The 21477-nt window shown below is 35.4% G+C and overlaps 2 protein-coding genes across 2 annotated transcripts; both read left to right on the top strand.

Moving 5' to 3' along the window:
• Positions 1–141: 141 nt before the first annotated feature.
• Positions 142–13929, top strand: LOC132311103 (heat shock 70 kDa protein 17). Its single transcript, XM_059808832.1, has 14 exons — positions 142–1302; positions 1719–1951; positions 2307–2466; positions 3016–3261; positions 3380–3516; positions 3634–3973; positions 4101–4262; positions 4808–4882; positions 5117–5217; positions 5340–5409; positions 10918–10974; positions 11113–11174; positions 13132–13204; positions 13308–13929. The coding sequence occupies exons 1-14, from the start codon at positions 514–516 to the stop codon at positions 13539–13541; spliced, it is 2739 nt and encodes a 912-aa protein (XP_059664815.1). The 5' UTR covers positions 142–513; the 3' UTR covers positions 13542–13929.
• A 2772-nt stretch (positions 13930–16701) lies between these two features.
• Positions 16702–17301, top strand: LOC132313827 (protein FAR1-RELATED SEQUENCE 5-like). Its single transcript, XM_059812770.1, has one exon. It carries the CDS (start codon positions 16702–16704, stop codon positions 17299–17301), a length of 600 nt encoding a protein of 199 aa, XP_059668753.1.
• Positions 17302–21477: the final 4176 nt, after the last annotated feature.

Genomic DNA, 21477 nt, shown 5'->3' with positions numbered 1-21477 from the left:
ACGACAACCGCGAAAACAACACATCGGGCGTTTCAGAAACGACCACGTGTAACTTCTTCCACATGGCGTCATATTAATGGTAAAACATTCTCTAGACTTCCCACGCCACGCGGTCAGTTAGTCTGTCGCGTCTCAGTTCAGTTCGCTATAAATGTATTTGTTCTTTCCACAGTATTGAAAACTCTCGCTCTAGTGACTTTCCTTACCCCGGCGAATTTTCTCGGGAAAATCATTCTAGAGCTCAAAATCTGACGTTATTTTCTTTCTTCCAGTCACACAACTTCCATTCCTCCACTTTCTCTCTCTATACATAAACACACACACACACACATATATATATATTACAAACACACACGCACATACAATCTTAAATTCTAGCTAGTAAAACCCTGCTTTCTAAAGTTGGAATCATAGATGATTATTCTATTGAGAAGAAGCTGTAGGTTGGTTGGTACCATAGGTTGGGTATAGGATTGATTCAGTTTCTTTCCAACGTTCGTGAATTTGAAAAGAATGTCAACAATCTTATTGTTACGGGTAGGGTTACTCTTATCCCTCTTCCTTTTTCTTATTCCAAATCCTTCGGAATCAGCCGTGTTGAGCATAGATCTGGGTTCAGAATGGCTGAAAGTGGCCGTCGTGAATTTGAAACCGGGGCAGAGCCCAATCTCTGTCGCCATTAACGAGATGTCGAAGCGGAAGTCCCCTGCATTGGTCGCATTCCATGGCGGCAATCGGCTGATCGGCGAAGAAGCGGCTGGGCTCGTTGCTCGATATCCCCAAAAAGTTTATTCTCATGTTCGAGATTTCATCGGCAAACCCTATAGTCATGTCAAAAAATTCCTTGATTCCATGTATTTACCGTTTGAAATTGTGGAAGATTCGAGAGGTGTCGCGGGTTTCAAGGTAATCGACGATGACGGTGGTGATGGTGGTGGTCCTACCGTTTATTCGCCGGAGGAATTGGCGGCGATGTTGTTGAGTTATGCTTTGAAATTGGCGGAGTCGCATTCGAAGGTTCCGATCAAGGACGCGGTGATTACAGTGCCTCCCTACTTCGGGCAGGCGGAGAGAAAAGCGTTGATTCAGGCGGCTCAGCTGGCGGGGCTTAATGTGCTTTCGCTTCTTCATGAGCATTCCGGTGCCGCCCTTCAGTATGGAATCGATAAGGATTTCTCAAATGGGTCGAGGCACGTTGTCTTCTATGATATGGGTGCGAGTAGCACTTATGCTGCTCTCGTGTATTTCTCTGCGTATAATGTGAAGGAGTATGGAAAGACAGTCTCTGTTAACCAATTTCAGGTAATTTTCCTCTCCAAATGGGGTTTCTGTCTATACTATAAAATGCTATGATGCTGCACTTTATGAAACCTTCTTGTTATGATTTGATGTATAGCTTCATGCTGCACTTTATGGAAACCTTCTTGCTATGACTTATGACTTATGACTTGATGTATAGAATATAAAAAAAATTATGGGTTCAGCTTAAGTACCGAGGATAATGATAACTGAATGAATCTGTAATTTGATATGCAAGTATGCCTGATGTTGATTGAAACATATGAACCCTTTTTAAGGCATGTTTTGTTATCATTGTTTTCATTCATTACACAATATCTTGTGTGAGCCATCATGTCATGTGTATTCGTTTGTTAAAGTATTTTGTATAGGTTAGTGTTATTTGTCATGCTACTCAATTCGTAAAGAGTTCGTTGCAGGTTAAGGATGTTAGATGGGACCCTGAGCTTGGCGGTCAAAACATGGAATTAAGGTTAGTGGAGTACTTTGCAGATGAGTTCAACAAACAAGTTGGAAATGGGATTGATGTAAGGACGTCTCCCAAAGCGATGGCGAAATTGAAGAAACAGGTTAAGCGTACAAAAGAAATTCTAAGTGCAAACACAATGGCTCCAATTTCGGTTGAATCTCTTTATGATGATCGTGACTTTAGGTAGGCAAATTAAAAGTGTATTCTTCATTCTTTGTGGCCTTTGATACGATTTTTTTGTGCTTCACTATTGCTGAGCAGCTGCTTTTAAAATATATGTGTTTTTATTATTCTTTTCTAAATATATGAAGAAAAGGAAGATATCCTTCTCCTTACAGGCATCCAATAATAAATATGGAACGTGTACAAAAATGACTTGAGTTAACGGGATAAATGCCACTGAAGCTCATTCAAGCATCTGTTTACACACCCAACCACACATTATTTGATAACTGTGCGTCTAACGTATATTTTATACGGTGGGAATTATGGCCAGTCATGCTTAACCTGCTCACCAGGAACTTATTTTTTTACCCAGGAGCACAATAACTCGCGAGAAGTTTGAAGAACTCTGTCAAGATCTGTGGGAGAAAGCTCTTATTCCTCTGAAAGAAGTACTTAAGCATTCTGGTTTAAAGCTTGATGACATACATGCGGTGGAGTTGATTGGAGGTGCCACTCGAGTGCCAAAGTTGCAGGTTTTGACCAACTTACCTTGAAAGATTTTTGCATGTGTATACTATCATAAACTTACTACAATCACTATGTTTTCTTTACATCAAAATGGACCTATGTCATGAATTTTATGAAAATTAATTACAACTCGAGTGCCAAAGTTGCAGGTTTTGACCAACTTATCTTGAAAGATTTTTGCATGTGTATACTATCATAAACTTACTACAATCACCATGTTTTCTTTACATCAAAATGGACCTATGTCATGAATTTTATGAAAATTAATTACATTCTTCTTGGATGTTAAAGTGCATGGCAAAATATTCTGGCTTTAAAAATACAAAATTTGAAGTTATGATAATAATTATATTGCAATCTATATTTGTCCTGTTTACTTGTCATGGATGCCATTATACTTCTCTGTATTGTACTATTGGTTCTAAGATGCATGATTATGCAAGTGCAAATGAAAGTTTGGTCTTGATAATGACCATGCAAGTGTTAGTAAAACTTTTATCCTTTAAATCTTTGCACTATCCCAGTTATAATTCTTGATTTTCCCCCTCTTACAGGCTAAACTCCAAGAATTTCTAGGGAGGAAAGATCTGGACAAACATTTGGATGCTGATGAAGCTATAGTTCTTGGTGCGGCATTACATGCTGCAAATGTAAGTGATGGAATAAAATTGAATCGCAAGCTGGGGATGATTGATGGTTCTCCGTATGGATATATGATTGAGATAGATGGTGCTGATCTTTTGAAAGATGGAAGCACAAGACAATTGCTAGTACAACGAATGAAAAAAATGTCCAGTAAGGTAAATCAAATTATAATTTACATCTATGCTGTTACAGATGGTAAAAGAATAGAAATTTGAGAAATTGTATTTTCAATTTACTTTCTATTAATCATGATCAAATTTTCTTTTTTAACAGATGTTCAGATCTATAATACATAACAAGGACTTTGAGGTCTCACTTGCATATGAGAGTGGAGACCTTTTACCACCTGCTGTTCCTTCACTTACATTTGCTCAGTATGCTGTGTCTGGTCTTGCTGATGCTAGTGAAAAGTGAGTGCTAGCAACTTTCTTATCTAATGCAGAGCTATGTTCTGGTTTCATGATTCAATGGGATGATATTTATTCTGCTGTTGTAGCTGATTTTTCTTGTGTCCTTCTGTTTTCTAGGTATTCAGCACGGAATCTTTCCTCTCCCATCAAGGCCAATCTACATTTCTCCCTTAGTAGAAGTGGGCTATTTTCTTTGGATCGAGCAGATGCTGTAATTGAAATATCTGAATGGGTAGAAGTTCCTAAAAGAAATTTGACTCTGGAGAACTCAACTTCTACTTCCCCTAACATATCAGTTGAAACTGGTAACAGAAACACTTCAGAAGACGGTAATGACAGTGTGGATACAGATGATGGGATTAGTAACACATCCAATTCCAGTGTTAATGACCAACGTACCACAGAAGTTGTTACTGAAAAAAAGCTGAAAAAGCGGACTTTTAGGGTTCCACTCAAGGTGCAAATTAACTGAATGCCTTTAAACCTAATGCACCACAGGATTTTACTTTATTAAAAACAATTTTCACTTCTAATATTTGCATTTTGCACTCGTTTTGTGCGCTTGTCTCATTTGCTATGTGTAGATTATTGAGAAGGCAGCGGGACCAGCAATGCCTCTTTCAAAAGAATGTCTTGCTCTAGCTAAAAGTAAATTGGAAGCAATGGACAAAAAGGATGCAGAGCGAAGAAGAACTGCTGAATTGAAAAATAATCTAGAAGGATACATATATGATACTAAAGACAAGGTTAGAAATGTTTTGATAAATGTAGCCTCACATTTTTTATATCTTGTCCTCTTAGACATTATCTGCATTGTTTTGATCTATTAATAACGATGGATATTAATGGCAATTTCTCATGTTAAGGTTTTTTTTTTTTGTAATAATTTTTTTTTGCATTGTTGTTAATATTTGGTAAAAGCATGTACTATTACTTAGCTCAGTCCAATAGTTGATCCTCTAGAAGACTTGCAATCTTTATATCAAATTTGATATCTTGTCGTCTTAATTGCTATGCTTTTGAGGTGTCCATTGCATTGTGTTGCTATTTTACAGGACCTGATTTCTTTCTCTTTTTATTCTTTCCTTGATAGGTACTGGATCCGATTACTTTTCTGGTGTTATTTTTTGTTTTTATCATTCCTTTTCATATGCTGACTATGTATTAGTTTTCTGTTTATTCTTTACTTATGAAATTTCTGATTTCTTTCTTGCATTGATTTGATAATACGAAGTAGCTTTTGTTATTAACCTTTTCTTTCTTTTGTTAAATGGTTCTATTGCTTTTCCAGCTTGAATCTTTCGAGGAATATGAAAAAATTTCTACCAAGCAGGAACGTCAATCCTTTATTGAAAAACTTGAAGAGGTTTGATCTCTCTCTTCCTCTCTCCCTCCCCCTCATTTTTGTCTCTCTTCATTTTTCTATTGCTGGGATTTGTTTTTTGCTTTATTTTTTTTTTTGTTTTTTGTTGTTGTTGTTGCTTTATTTTATTTTATTTTAAATTTTGTGGGGAGTGGGTGGTGGAGAGTATTTTCAACTCATATGCTTGGTCATGTTTTCCTCATTTTGTTAATGAATTTGGGATAATTATAATTTCAGGTGCAAGAATGGTTGTACACCGATGGTGAAGATGCTTCGGCAAATGAGTTCCAAGAACGACTAGATTTGTTAAAGTCTATTGGTGACCCCATATACTTCAGGTCTCTCCCTGGGTTTCTTTTTACAACTTGCAAAGGCTTTAGTTTGGCAAGTTAGAAATGTTTCCCTTCTTATCAAACAGAAGTTAGAAATCCTTTTTCTTAGAGACAACTATTTGATGTAGATATAACGAACTTACTGCACGGCCAGCTGCATCTGAACATGCTAGAAGATATCTTGGTGAGCTGCAACAGGTAAATAAGATGGTCGATTAATGTGAAATCACTCTTTGATGCGTAGTGGTTATGTTTATTTAGAATGGAATCCTTGGGTTGGTTTTGCTTTTACGTGTTCATAAGCACATTTATATTAGTTTAGTTGAAGGCTTGTGTGTGGTTATATCCTATATACTGGTACTGATGGAAATCAAGGTCGACTGTGGAATGGTAACTGAAATAAGTATTTAATTAGTAATTATCACTTTGGCAACTTGTTATAGAATAAGACAGTAATTTAATCAGTTCAAAAATTAAATAACATAAAATATCGGGCAGCAATGCAACCTGGATAACTTAGCAAATTAAGAAATAGAAAACAGCCATCAAGGCTTTAGTTCAAGTGGTATCACCTCCCCCACACGGGAGTTTGAGGGTTCAAGTACCCATTGGACAAGTACTAATTGGGGCAAAATGTGTGCGCGTGAGTTGGAGGGGTGTGTTGCTGCTTATTATCTACCCCAAAATAAAAAATAATAATAATAAAGAAAAGGGTAAATTACTCTTACCTCCCCTGAGGTTTACCTTAATTACCCTTGACTAAAGTTTTTGTAAAATATTCAGACACCCTTGTCAGAGTTGAGATCGGTTATAGGGTGTAATGTTAAGCAAGTTAATAATGTTGCTTTTTAGCTCTATCTTAATATGTTAAACATTTTTTCCTTTTTATATTGGCCATAATTTCCTCACAAAGTGCGGATTTTCCATTCTGCTTAGCATAAAAACTTTTTGCCTTCCAGGTTGACCTGCTAGACAAATAAGTTACTGATTCGGCTAGTTGAGTGGTCCGTTTGGTGGTTAGTTGTGAAATTGATGCGCAGATAGTGTGTAACAGATGTATCATAGCAGACATAGCTATTGCATCTGTAATTTTTCCACTGCACCACTCCTGTAAAATATTACCAATATTCCTGTTTTAATCCCATATTTTCGTAAGTTCAGAATTTCATTATTATTTTTTAATTCATAAAGATGATATTATCAAGAGAAGCATGTTCGATAATATTGTATTCTTAATGTCGAAACAATTTCATAATGAAAGTTAAGTGCAATAGAAGTTAAATGTGACAGAAGTAAACATTTATAAAAAAAAGAAATAAAATTTGTAAAATAAAAAGGTGTAACAAAATTAGAAAATTGAAATAAAATTAACTCCTATAACCATCAAAAATGTCAAATTTACAATATTTAACTTCCTAGATGATCGTTATATTTTATCTGTGAATAATTTCCTGATGAATTTGTAGATATACCGAACAAGATTCAACAGTGATCTCTCAAGATATATAATTAACTAAGAAATTAGGTAAGATCTAATCTAAATCAAGTAAAGTGAGAAAACGAAAAAGCAAATGGAATGTCTCCAACTTGTTTTGGAGAGTATATATAGGATTATAGTTGTATTACATGGACTTGTGTTAATATGACACAACATGCGCATGGGTATAAGATATAAACCTTTAAGATGGAGACATGATAAAAACAAAATTTTATTTTTGGTGTGTTTTTCTGGTTCACAATTGGTTTAATTTAAATTCAAATGACATATATACTGAAATTATAATAACATCATATATTATAATTTAAAATATCATGTAATATATTCAAATGCGCTGGATTAGTCTACATACCCAATTTTAACTTTTGGACACATTTAGATCTAAAGTCCACGTATCCTAACTGTTTTGGCAAACAATCACGAACCAAGTAACAATCACAAAACACACGATAGAAAAATAAACACGCCACACAAAGAACACAAAGATTTAGTGATGCAAAAAACAGGAGATTAGAAGTTTCAGCCCCCAAACCCTATCTCTCACACACTCTCTCTTTCCTGCATTTTTCGGCCTCTCAATATCCCACTCCAGACCCTAAAATGCCTTTGTATATCGAGGTACATGAGAGTACTAATAGGGTTCACGACCTGCAAGCTAAAAATGGGTCAAAACAATTTCTTGGGGGCGTTGCCAATGGGTCGTCGGGTTGAAAACAGGTCGCAACGCTACCCAGAACCAAAATTCGGGCCACAACATCACACTTACATTAAAGTTTGGGGAGGTCCTATATGAGTCTAGACACGCATTTGCATGGATATATGTACCTGAGTTCATGTATCATAGGATTGTGGTGTTTTTCGGTGTTTTGGAATGCAAAACTATGAAAAAAGTAAAAGTTTGAAGTGTATCGTTTACATGAGACACATTGTTAGTGGATAAAAGCGTCTGGCAATACCTTTACATATCAGCCAATTGACAATTACATTAGTCTTAACAAATTGTTCACTCTTTAGCTCACACCAGTTATTTTAATTCATTTTTGGGGTTGAGAGATTTTCACATGTAAATGTATGTGTGTGGATTTATATTATGTATAATGTATAGTTGGGAAGTGGACTTTATGCTACTTTGTTGACTCCTAACTCCAGTAAGGGCAGTGCGCGAGGCTCCCAATGTTGCGGGGTCTTGGGAGGGTAGATGTACGCAGCCTTACCTCCACATTTGGAGAAGCTATATCTGTTTCGAACACGTGACCTCCAGGTCACAATGGAGCAACCTTATGGTTGTGTCGACGCCCATCCTTAAATCCAGGTTCTGATCTTAAATCCAGAACCCATTCTTCTAAGTAGGCCTCATTTCAGTTGGCCACGATGCTCATGTCGAGCTTCATTGGTTTTCTTCTTGGCAGGACAAGTTTCATGTGTCGGCTAGTGCTCATTGCATCTCTGTGGAGCCTTTAGGGGAACATTGCACAAAAAAAAACTCTCTTTGGTCCAATTTCCATCCTTATGGTCCACCCTTACATTTGCTATTGAAGCAGGAAGTAGTTTCCTTTTGAGACTTCAAACCTATACATTTGTTCATTACAATGGAGACATCTCTCTCTCTCTCTCTCTCTCTCTCTCTCTCTTCTTATTTTATTTTATTTTTTGATAAGTAAAAATTCATTAAAGGCGCTTAAAAGGGGAGTGATCCCAAAAGAAAACACAAGCGGCGAGCCGCGACACTACAACTTTCAGCTATCCAAAAAATCCAACAGACTATCCGTAGATACGATTCTGCCCATTAACCCAAAAACACAAAGAATTCGGTATGTTGTCTTTGAGAGACCAAATAGGAGACTCCTCCCCAACAAAGGATCTCATATTTCTCTCACTCCATAACCCCCACAATAAACATAGAGGAGTGGCCCTCTAAGCATCACGCACTTGGCTCTCTACTATACACCCTTTCCAAACCTCAAGCAGGTATACCGTTGACTCCGGAAACACCCAAGCCAATCCAAAAGCAACCAAGAACATATCCCAAATATCTCTCACCACAGGGTAATGTAGCAAAAGATGGTTCACAGACTCCCCCGCCTTCTTATACATGCAACACCAGCTCACCACAACCTGGCCTCTCCTTATGAGGTTATCAGAAGTGAGAATGCTTCCAAGGGCAGCGGTCCATGCAAAGAAAGCCACCTTCAAAGGGGCTTCCATCCTCCAAACAGCATTCCAAGGAAAGGGTTCGTTAGGAGTCTCCATTAGATTTCGGTAAAAGATCTAACCTCAGACACCCTTCTCGAGGAAGCCTCCCACACCATCTCATCCATTCCCACACCCTCCACCACCTGGTAATACAACAATGCAAGGAAATCAATAACCTCCATAATCTCCCAATCTTGAAACTCTGCGAAATTGCACATCCCAAGTAACCCTTCCATTATCAAGCCGATAACAGTCAGCAACTACAGCATGCTTATTCACAGAAATCCCGAAAAGGCGAGGAAATCTAGAAACCAAAGAACCTGCACCATCGGTCCTCCCAAAATCTGACGTGTCTTCCGTTTTGAACTTTGAACCTGATATGTTTGGAGAACTCATCCCACCCCTTCAGAATGAGCTTCCAAGACCCCGCTGGGACTCTCGCTTCCCTAGAAAACCACCATTCATTTCCTTCCCCGTAGCGACGAGAGATATCTCACCTCCATAATCTTTCCCTCTCGCCCCCAAATCACCATAACCATTTACCAACAAAGCTTTGTTGAACACATCCAGCCCACAGATCCCCAAACCTCCCTTCAAAAGAGGAGTACAAACTCTCTCCCAATTAACTAGGTGGTATTTGAACTCATCTCCCATGCCTTCCCGTAAAAAATTTCTCTTAATCGCATCAAGTCTTTGAATCACTGTCTTGGGCATCGGAAATAGGGACAGAAAGTATGTAGGCAAATTCGAAGCTTTTCATAAGCGTCAGCCTCCCCCCTTTCGACAAGTACTGCTTTTTCCACCCTGCAAGCCGCCTCTCAAATCTTTCTACCATCGGATCCCAAACTGATAATCTTCCCGATTACACCCCCAAGGGAAGCCCCAAATACGAAATCGGAAAAGAACCAACTCCACATCCCATGATGCGCAAACTCCTGAATCTCCTCAACCCTCCCCATTGGGACTATCTCACTCTTCCCAATATTCATCTTTAATCCCAAAATAAAAACAGGCCAACACACATCTCAAGTGTCTTAACTGATCAGCTCTAGCATCACAAAATACGATTGTGTCATCCGCGAAAAGCAAGTGAGAGATTGTCAACTGGTTGGGAGGTCTACCCACTGAGAATCCTTGGATAAATCCAAGCTCTTCCGCCCTTCCCATCAATCTACTAAATGCCTCCATAACAATGATTAGATCCAATTGAGATATTTTATTTTATTTTTTATCTTTATTTTATCTCTGGTCCATGTCTAGGCCCTCCCTCAACATCAAACAATACTTTACTATTTGAAACCTTTGGTTCTAGCCGTCTATTTTTTCGAAGCCTAGAATTTCTTTGCAAATTGCACTTCCAAATCGTTTCTGTAATATTAACCTAAATCTCTCTAATTGAAGAAAATAAATCAAAAAATTTCTAGTAGCAGCCTTGATTTGAAGTTTAATACTTGTGATGTGGTTCTGAACTTGTTTTAGCAATTCTTATTGACTACTTCCCATTCTTCTTAATAGCATCCTTCTCAACATCTGTGTGATGGGTGCGCCAAGTGGACTGTGATCCAAGTTTATATGTCACTTTTCCTTTATATGCGCTTATAGGTCATTCAATTGAATATTTGACCAACCAAGCTCTCCATGTCTCAGAAGTACTTGCTAGTAGGTCCAGCATGAAATGAACACCTTGACACCTTTTGGAGTTTATGAAACTGTTTTGTCAAAATAGGTACTTTTTCTTTTTTTTTTCTTTTTTTTTTTTTTTTTTTTTTTTTTTTTTTTTTTGTGCATATATAGGTTTAAAATAGTACCTGTCATTTAGAAAACTTGCCCAATATGTTGCACACTTATAATGGCTTTCTAAGCAATTTGGACGGTGTAGATTTTTAAAATGTTGTAGTCAAAGGCTTTGCTCTCTCTCTCTCCCCCCTCCCTTTTTTTCTTTTTTCTTTTTCTTCTAGAAGGATTGTTTTTGATACTATTAAATTTGCTAATTTGTTATGTTTAAACATCAACAGATTGTACGTGGATGGGAAACAAACAAATCTTGGCTCCCAAAAGACAGAATAGATGAGGTGCTATTCTTACCTTTTCATATGACTAAACTTCTATATATTTTTGTCTACAATATGTTCTTAAAAACATGGGTTGGTGTCTGTTTATGTTTATGACTGGGAAACTCAAATCTGTAAGAGCAATGTTTTGACTTTTAGGTTCGAAGTGATGCTGAAAAGATCAAGCATTGGTTGGAGGAAAAGGAGGCCGAGCAGAAGAAGTAAGTTTATCCTTGGATTTTTTACAGGTTTTTTTTTTCTGTTTACATGTTTGTTTGCTTGTTTTTTATGTTTCTTGTTTTTGCTTTTCTAATCTAAATTTTTAAAAACAGAGACTCTCTTTGTAGTCCTCGAGGTTTCTTGTCTATCTTTAATTATTGTTCTAAATGGTGTCTAAGGCGCTGTTTGATAAAATTGAAAATTAAGCACTGAAAATTTCCAAGTACTGAATTTTAAGCGCTGAAATTTTAAGTGTTGAATGTATTAATCAATCTGAAAACTTGTTTGATACAAGTCTTAATTTTAAGCGCTGAATTTATTAAGATTATTTGTTAAATGCAAAAGCTGAAAACTGAAAGTTGTATATATTACTTTTTTGCCTTGAAATAACTTTTGCATATAATATTGTTATAAAAGATACTATATATAAAATATAAACACATATATAAAACAATGAATTTCACCGAAAGAAATATATCAATTTAACTATGGATATTAATGTCAAAACTGATCTTGAAAATTTCAAAATCAAAACACAAAACGTGTGTAAAGATGGTATGTAGGAAATAATTTTACTCTAGCAATAATTATGTTACCTTGGTAGAATCCAATGTCAATTCAATTTTCACTCGACTATTCTAACTCGAGCTCAGTTTTAAAATTTTGAACGTATTTGGGTTGGTTCGAATTGAGTAGCTTGGGTTGATGAAAGAGTTGGGTTGCGGTTGGAGAAGAAAAAAATAATGTTAGTGAAATTTTGAGAGGGGTTACATTGTATTACGGTTGATTATAAACTTAGGAGTACCACATATTTTAATTTTGTTAAATATTATTTTGAGACATTGGAGTAAACTTAAAACAAAAATCCATTGATCAGAAACCAAAGAGGGAACAGAAATGCAAAATGAAGAAGAAGGGTAATTAGGGATGAGTACAAACAAATGTTAGGACTTGACATTCTGATGATCTGAGGGTAAAATTGTCATTAATAAAATATTTTAAAATCTAAAACAGTTACCGTCTTCTGCGATAAGGCTTAAAATTTTGGCATGTAATATTTTCAGTTGTAGCCAAAATAATTAACAAACACGCTTATTTTTAAAAAAAAATCGCTGACCGTGTTATGTGTTAAGTGCTGAACTACAGTATCAAACAGGGCCTAAGTCTAGTATCACTCTGATCTGGGATATTTTTACTACTGGAAATGGGGTATTGTTAAGTGTGTTTTTTTTCCTTTTCATACCATTTTCCTTGTATTGTGAAGATATGCTTTCCCTAATTTGAATTGTACATTATTTCCCCACTTTTTAATAAAATATTCCAACCATTGGTTGTGGGGGGGGGGGGGGGGGGGGGGGGGGGGGGGGTGGTGTTTGGGTGGGCGCTTTGTTTAATCTTTATTTTCTCTCTCTTTTTCTCTTGGAGGAGGTATTGCTTGCCTTATTTAAGAAGGTATTTAATTTGGTTTGAACAGTGTCAATTATAAGTTTTGTTTTAATCAGGAGTCCAATTCTTATTGGCTGTACAAATGCAGTTGTTTTCTCGGATAATTAGTGTCTAAACTAAGTTCGTTTCTTTAAGAAGTGCTGACGTAAATCGATATACCCTTTTGGCTTTCTTGTTTTCGTAAAATGTAGTTTATACAATATTCCAGTCGGCCGTTGACCGAAGGAATATATTGTCTTTAAGTCTATTTCTGCATTCATTTGTTCCAAGTTACTTCTTAAATGTATATTAAGTTAATAAGAGAATTTTCGTGGCCTATCCTACAAGACTTTTTTGATGAGGTTGTTAAATCAATGGATTTAGTTAGTCAGTAGTGCATTACCTACTTGAGTCCTTGATTTATTCATAGAAGAAGTATTGCATGCTTATTGCTATGCCATTATCTGACCTGTCCTTGATATTTTAGGCTCTAATTCTCATTTAACAATTTGACTAAGTGGATTTCTTTGACAGGACTTCTGGATTCAGCAAACCGGCATTCACTTCTGCAGAAGTGTATGGGAAGGTATTTGATCTTCAAGACAAGGTACTATTGCAGTTCCTTTGCTTGATTAACGAGGACTGAAATCTGCATATTCTGTACAGATGTGTGATGCGCTATTTCATTCCATTTATTTTTATTTGTCTAGGTTGCAAGCATCAATAGAATTCCTAAACCAAAGCCCAAAGTCGAGAAGCCCGTAAAGAATAAAACCGAGAGCGGGGGTGATGATGCGACTACCTCTAATTCATCTCCTGAAGAGAGTTCCTCTCAAAATGACCAATCAGGATGGGCTTCAGATGGCTCAACAAATGACAACAAAGATTCTGAAGAGGAGGTTCATAAGACAGATTCCGAGAAGGAGGTTCACGATGAGTTGTGATCCAACCAAAATGACTTATATACTTAAATGCTGATATGTATTAGGTAATAGAAATTTAGATCAGCATGGGTAGAAAACGGCAATGGCGGCAATGTCAATGGCAGAATTAGTAGAGTTTAGTCCTCTTTTTCAGGTCTGAGTTTTTCTTCCCATCCTTGGCATATGATGCTTTTCCTCGCTTTTGCTAAACATTTTTAACCCTTGATTTCATGATGATTATCATACCCCGTAAACACATTCATGGAGCATTCTGTGGAGCAACTGTCTTTGGAGAAGTATGGACCTTTGTTTTATGGGTTTTCGAAGTTATTCTTAACTGTATTATGCGATGGAGATTTTGTTTTCAAGGAAGAAGAGCTAATGCATCGTTTCAATCCTTGTAGTGTCATGCTTTTCTATTGTTGTGGGTCAGATTTATGATTTTTTTTGGCATAAACATGAGATCCAAAAAACACTCGAGTACAAACAGGAAAAAATGAAATTGACACAGAAAATGTAAATGGCATAATAATTGGTAGCTGCTTTGGAAAGTATTCGTAAATTTTATTATTTGAAATTCAAGAAATATATATATATATCTGTTTTATCCTATAAAAGTGTGTTCTATTTGTATTTATTATATACACTTTTTGATAAATAATATATACTCAATTTCAATATTCTATAAGTGTCGTTTACCGGTTACACAGTTTTCTTACATTGTTTAAGACTCGGGTGTTTTTTTTTTAGAATTTTTAAAAAACAAAAAACCCTATTTCTTCTACAAGGTTTGAAATCCAATGTCACTTTTAAAATTATACATTGTCTTCTACACTCATTGGTTATTTATTTTTTTTTTTTGGCACAAGGGTCGGATTAACAGTTTTTACTCTCTTTTCAATTGAAAATTCAGAGAAAAAAAAATTGAAAAATACAATATGAGATTCTTAATTAACTTTTTTCTTTCTTACACTTTCTTATCAACCAAACAAAGCAATAAGTTTTTTTAGGGTTCTACATGTAGGATCAAAATCGTCTCCAGCGCCATAGTGATCTGTTCGAGCCGATGAGTAGTAAAAATGAGTAAAATATAAAGTAAAAATATATAACGTAAAAAGCGTATGGTATATATATTTGGATATTGTCTTTTATACTCTATATGTATGGGTCAACCAAATAACAATAATTAAAAAAAAAAAGGCAACAATTGAGATGCATTTCAATTTTCAAAAGCCCGCGATTTGTTTCCTTTTTTCATCTTCTTCCCCTTCAAATGTTCAGTTGCTCTCTCTCTCTCTCTCTCCACAATCCCAAGAGAAAAGTGATCACATAGTATATTGTGGTCCATTTTTTTCTCGTCACAAAATACAAGTCTAACTTGTGAACTGGTTGACAAGTTATTTGGATCTGAAGACAAAGTTGAGGAATGTTGTAAAGATGATCCATTTTTTTCTCTTCACAAACTACAAGCTAAACTTGTGGACTGGTTGATTCTCTTCTTTGGAAGTGAAGGCAAAGTTGAGGAATTTGGTAAAGATTTTCAAGCAACACATTTTCTACAACTGACTGATATTGGGTATATTTTTTAGTTTTAATTTTTAGAGTCTATTGAATATTCTATCTGTTATTTTTCCCTAATAAAAGTTGGGTATAATACTTGCAATCAACTATTGATTCTAAATACTTATATGAATTCATATAGTGAAATAAAGTAAAATATGGGATTTTGTATATATATCATTGGGTAGGCATGTCAGAACAGAGTTGGGATGTGGTAGTCTTGGAAATAAGGATTAATTACATTAACACGTTGGGATGTGCACTCAATATATTTTTTTGGATTATTCAATTTAAACTAGTTCTTCCTTTTTTACTTTGTGTAGTTATAAATGTTAGATATTTTTTTGAAGAGATATGTGTATTAATTTATACGTTAAAATATAAATTTCATTGTTCAGGAATGTTAGAACAGAGTTGGAATGTTATAGTGTTAGAGATTGGGATTATTCATATTGACATGTTGGGACGTCCACATCAAACACATTTTGGGAATATTCAATTCAAATCAATTATTCCCTTTTTTGCATTGTATAATGAAAAATGTTAAAATTTATTTGACGAGATAGGTGTATGAATTCATATGTTGATATGAATTAAAAATAAATAAATTATTTTGTATATATTTCATTGCTCAGGCATGTTAGGATAGAGTTGGGATGTGGTAATCTTAAAGATAGGAATTATTCACATTAATATGTTGGGACGTCCACTTCATGCACTTTTTGGGATTATTGAATTTAAATTAATTTTTCCGTTTTTTGCATTGCATAATTATACATGTCAGATTTTATTTTGAAGAGATACGTATATCATTTCATATGTTGAAATGAAGTATAAAAAAAAAACGGGGGGCCAGGGGGGGGGGGGGGGGGGGGTGTTTATATTTCATCACTTAGGCATGTTAGAGTTGAGATGGGATGTGGTAGTCTTAGAGATGGGGATTATCCAGACTGTCATGTTGGGACGTCCACTTCATACACTTTTTGGGATTAGTCAATTCAAATCATTTTTTTTATTTTTTTGCGTTGTATAATTATAAATGTTATATTTTATTTTAAGAGATACGTGTATCAATTCATATGTTAAAATGAAGTTTAAAAAGACAAAAACAAAAATGATTTTGCATATATTTCATTGGTGAGGCATGTTAGAACATAGTTGGGATGTTGTTGTCTTAGACATGGGGATTATTCACATTAACCTATTGGGACGTGCTCTTCATATACTTATAGGGATTATTCAATTCAAATCAGTTCTTCCCATTTTTGTATTGTATAGTTATAAATGTTATATTTTTGGAAGAGATGTTTTATGCAGTTTATTGGTAATATATGACCAAACTAAGTTGGGATGTGCAACTTTTAAGTGGTAATTGGTGTTCCTATATTTTAAATTTAAGTTCTTCCATTATCTTTTCTATTTTCCATTATATACCTGCAACAAGTTAGTAAGAAGATTGGATTTAGTTTAAATTTTATCGGTGACACATTATGTTACTTGAATTATGTTGTAGGTTCAAAATTTTACTCCTTTCAATGGAAGATGAAATGATAGATATTGAAGACACAACAAATGCTCCAGTTATAGAGGCCAAGTGAAATAATAGAAACCAAGGTTTAAGATGGAGTTTGATACGGAACAAGAGGCATACGATTTTTATAATGCATATGGGGGTAGAGTTGGATTTAGCATCCGGAAGCAGTATTTTACTAATGGCCGTAAAACTGGGAAACTTTTAATGAGGTTGTTTACTTGTTGCAAGGAGGGTGTTAGGAAGAAGGATAGAAGGGACAAACATACAAAGACTCCGCGAGCTGAAACAAGAACTGGTTGTGGTGCACGAATGCATATTAAATATGATGAAGCAAAGGGAAAGTACTTAGTTGATAATTTTGTAGATAGTCACAACCATCCCTTGATAATTGATGAATGCACCCACATAATGCCATCACAGAGATGTATTTCTAGTGTCCAGGCCATTGAGGTGGATTTGGCTTCAGATTCAGGAATTGCAACTCGTAATTCATATGAGTTAATGACAAGGCAAGCTGGTTGTAAAGAATCAATTGGATACATTAAATTGGACCAACAAAATTATATAAGGACCCGCAAACAAAATGAGTTTCAATATGGTGAGGCAGCATGGCTCACCAATTATTTTGTCAGTCATGCATGTGATGATCCTTTATTTTTCTATGCCTTACAGTTAGATGCTGAATAGATGATAACCAATATATTATGGGCAGATTCTAAAATGATAACTTATTATGGCTATTTTGGAGATGTTGTAACTTTCGACACTACGTACAAACTTGTACATGGCAACTGTCCCTTTGCATTGTTTTTGGGTGTCAATTAACACCGGGAGACGACTGTATTTGGAGCAACCCTTATGTATATGATGAGACGGCAAATTCTTTTGTGTGGTTATTTGATACTTTTCTGAAAGCGATGTCCGAAAAAACACCAAAGACAATTCTGACTGATCAAGATGCAGCAATGACGAAGGCTTTGATGCAGGTAAATTGAATTAAGATCTTCACTCCTTTTCATTTACTGAAAATACCTGTAATGCCTAATTGATACAATGAAGTGAAGAATAAAATGGTAACCTCAATCAGTATATGAAAAAATGTTTATTATTCTAACATATCCATTACTGTGATTATGGTTGAAGCATTTATGTACACATAATGATTATTTGAGGAAGTACATGAAACATGTGGTATAAATGATTAATGATTTTAATAAGCCTCTATAATTAAATGTATTTTTCAGTAGTTGGAGAAATTAGAAACAACCAATAATATGATAAAATAAGAATAAAATATATATTTTATATGTGTTTTCCTACTATAGCTATAAATTGGTTGTTAGGTTTGATTAAATTTAAATGCATTTAATGCCTATACATGTTGTTAGAACAAAGTTGGAGTTTGAAAATATTACACTATTTTGGAATATTAGAATTTAGGGTTTAGGGTTTATTTTGAATGTCCTGACTCAAACATGATTTTATGTTTTAGGTCATGCTTGGTACAAAACATCATCTATGTAAGTGGCATGCAATGCAAAATGCACAAAAGCATGTTAGGTTCTTGTTTAAATGTGATGAACGCATTAAGAATGTGATATCTAAATTAATGTTTGAAATTGAGGAGGATGAACAATTTATGTCAGAATGGGATTCAATGCTAAGGGTGTTAATCTTATTGGTAACACATGGCTTGACCACTTGTTTAGCTTGAGACATAGATGGGTTATGGCATTCATTAAATATACGTGGTGTGCGGGAATGCGCATTACACAATTGAGTGAAAGTTTCAATGCTCGCTTGAAGGAGTACTTATCGAGGCAACTCATTCTTCCCGATATCTTCACTCATTTTGATAGGCTGTTGTCGGATAAGCGTTACAAGGAGTATGAAGACGAGTATGGTTTGCTACAGAGGCTTCCGCAAGTTAAAACAAAGTGTGACATGTTACTTAAAGCGGGAAAGATGTACACAAAAGTTATATTTCAGCTTTTTTAGGAGGAGTTTTTAACAGCTTGTGTCAATGATAATGTTAATAGTTGCAGTGACATGGATAACAATGGACAACGTGTTTATAAAGTTACCAGTCATAATGGGATGTAACGTTCTATGACTAGAACAATTGAGGATGAATTATCTTGTTTATGTGGTAATTTTGAAATGAATGGATTTTTGTGCAGTCATATTTTAAAAATCCTTAAGGATTGTATGAACATCACTGAATTGTCTTCTCGATATATATTAAGAAGGTGGACTAGAAAAGCCAGAGATGGGAACTTGGATGAGATTCTTGGTCGTGAAGTGTTGATGGATCCTAAACTTGAGGTAAGGCGACGACACAAGACCCTTTATCATATTCTGACCGAAATATCTTCCATTGCATCGAAAGACAACGAGGGATACAATGATTTATTAGTAAAAACAATTGAATGGAAAAAATCTGCCCAAAGAAGTTGTACTCGTACTTTGGCTGGCACTAGAAAGGGTGGTAAAAAACAGAATAATGGGGAGATAACAAACGCTGGAATAATCCCCATGGACGTCAAGACGAAAGATATATCCAAAGGACAAATGCGTAGGCGCAAATCTTCGACTGAGAAAAATACCAAGAAGAAGACCAAGTGTATGAAACGAATAGTTGAGATATTTACCAAAAGTTTTTACATTACTTTTCAAATTGTACTTACATAATTGTGGTCCTTGTTTTACATTGATGTTGTGGATTTAATTATCGTTCTGGTTGTGCACTGAATCGAATAAATTCACAATTTTATTGTGTTTTAGAAAGCGAATGATAGCATGGTCTCCAGAGTGGCAGGTGGCAGTTGTAGTCAGACATATCTATTAGTCCATGTTAGTATTGTTACAACTATATCATATCCAACACTTTATTTTCGTGACATTTGTGCAATTGGTTAATTTTGTTTACAAGTTTACTGTAACCTAACAGAAGTACACAATATTTGCTGAAGGGCAATGAAAATCCAACTGAATGTGTACATCATCAATGTTATATGCCACCACCACCTATAATGCACAATAGACAGGCTTTCCAACCTCTGTACAGCCCCGGTATTCATTTTTCGCAACCCATTACTCCATTAAGTAACCAGGTAATTATGTTAAATCAATTGCATTCTATTAGTGGAACACGCTTTCTAAATTTAATTCCCATAATTTCTGATGAACACTATAAAATGTTACAGAGTTATATCGGTGATTCACGCTTGTTTTCATCTGAACTATTTAGTACTCCTTCTTCGTATGACGAATCGTGCACTGCTAATTTGGGAAGTCAAATGGTATCCATTTTAAAAAAAATTGTCAACCAAATCAATATTATTATCTGTTATGAGTTATTTCTTATTTTATCTAACAATTTAAATTTCTTTCCATGGTCATAAATAAAGACACCTTCTCCCAACCTCGGGCAATCGACTTTCACAGAAATGTCGCAGCTGCCAAACACAGAGATTAGTCGTCCAATTCAACAACAATTGTTCAAATAATGAGTAAGCAATGTTTATGTATTTTACTTTATCCATGTCCACTTTGTCTAATTCTCTGCTATTGTATCGAAAAGATAATTTTAAATTACATACATCTCTAATTGGGCTAACGAATGACTGTGGTATCTGTAGCAAGATAACAAAGGAGGGAGCTTTTGCTTTTATGAATTTTTGAATGAATTCCTCTGGCATAGTTAAGTGCATTTTGGCGTTGGTAGTACCTCCAAAAGAAGGATGGGATTTGGGTTGTATGGATGAACTCTGAATATGCTTCCTAGTTTGGTAGGTTAGCATAGTTGAGTTACACTGGAAGAATTTATATTTCTATTATTTGCCAATTGTTGTAAAAGATTATTTTATGTATTTGTGGATATATGCATTTGACAATTATGGTAAATTATTGGTTTTTTTGCTTTCACTTTTCAAAGTGGACAACTAATTTGGAACATATAAAATGAGATAATGGACTACTAATTTGGAACAGATGTAGTATATCTTTGCACAATTATATTGAGATTTGTGAGTTATATTATTGACATATATGACTTTATATCATTCTTAATATGTTCAACTACCGTGAGGCAAGACAATTACTTGGACTTAAATTTACACTTGAATGTATGCCTCTAAACATGCATTTAATATCAGTCAATCCACTAATACGTTATAATATTCCATCCTCATTTATCACATTATATCACAAGTAAATGTATAGTTTTGCAAAACTTTTGTGTACATAATGGGATTAAAACATCTCAACCACTATCACAATGGTTCTATAACATCCCATAAAGAGATCACAATTATATCACTAATTGCAAGTCATATCAACAACCACCAACATCAGAAGTTTCATCATTATAAAAGTTGACATACTTTACTCAATTTTCCCACAACCAAATTATCAAACATGTTCTCAGAAAACTCAACCAACAAAAGAAGAGGGGGAAGAGAAGCGTGGGGCAACCACCCCCCTCCTGCTCAGATTTCCCATCCACCAGTTTTCCCTCATCCTCCTTCAACAAGGTCGCAATTGGTTATGCGTTTAGACAACCTTACTGTAGAAGTGGGCAACCTTATTACAGAAGTGGACAACCTGAATGCAGAAGTGGGCAACTTTAAGGAAGAAATGGGTCAGATGAAGATCCACTTGAGGGTGTTACATAGACATGTGTGCCACCTTTAGAGGGTAGGCGACGACTCTAATGTCACCGAGGTTGTTCCTGTTGCCGATTCAAGTTCCTCATCCAGCTCCTATTCTTTTTGAAGGATAAGGAGACTTGGTCTAGTCAAACCTTTTGTAGTTTCTTTTGGGAACTTAGGTCCCTCTGTCAAACCTTTCTACTACCTTTTG

The sequence above is a fragment of the Cornus florida genome, unplaced genomic scaffold, assembly GCF_030987335.1.
Source record: "Cornus florida cultivar Cherokee Brave unplaced genomic scaffold, ASM3098733v1 CherokeeBrave_3.0.0_Hap2_Chr06, whole genome shotgun sequence".
Taxonomy (NCBI): Eukaryota; Viridiplantae; Streptophyta; class Magnoliopsida; order Cornales; family Cornaceae; genus Cornus; species Cornus florida.
This window is presented reverse-complemented; position numbering and strand designations above follow the sequence as displayed.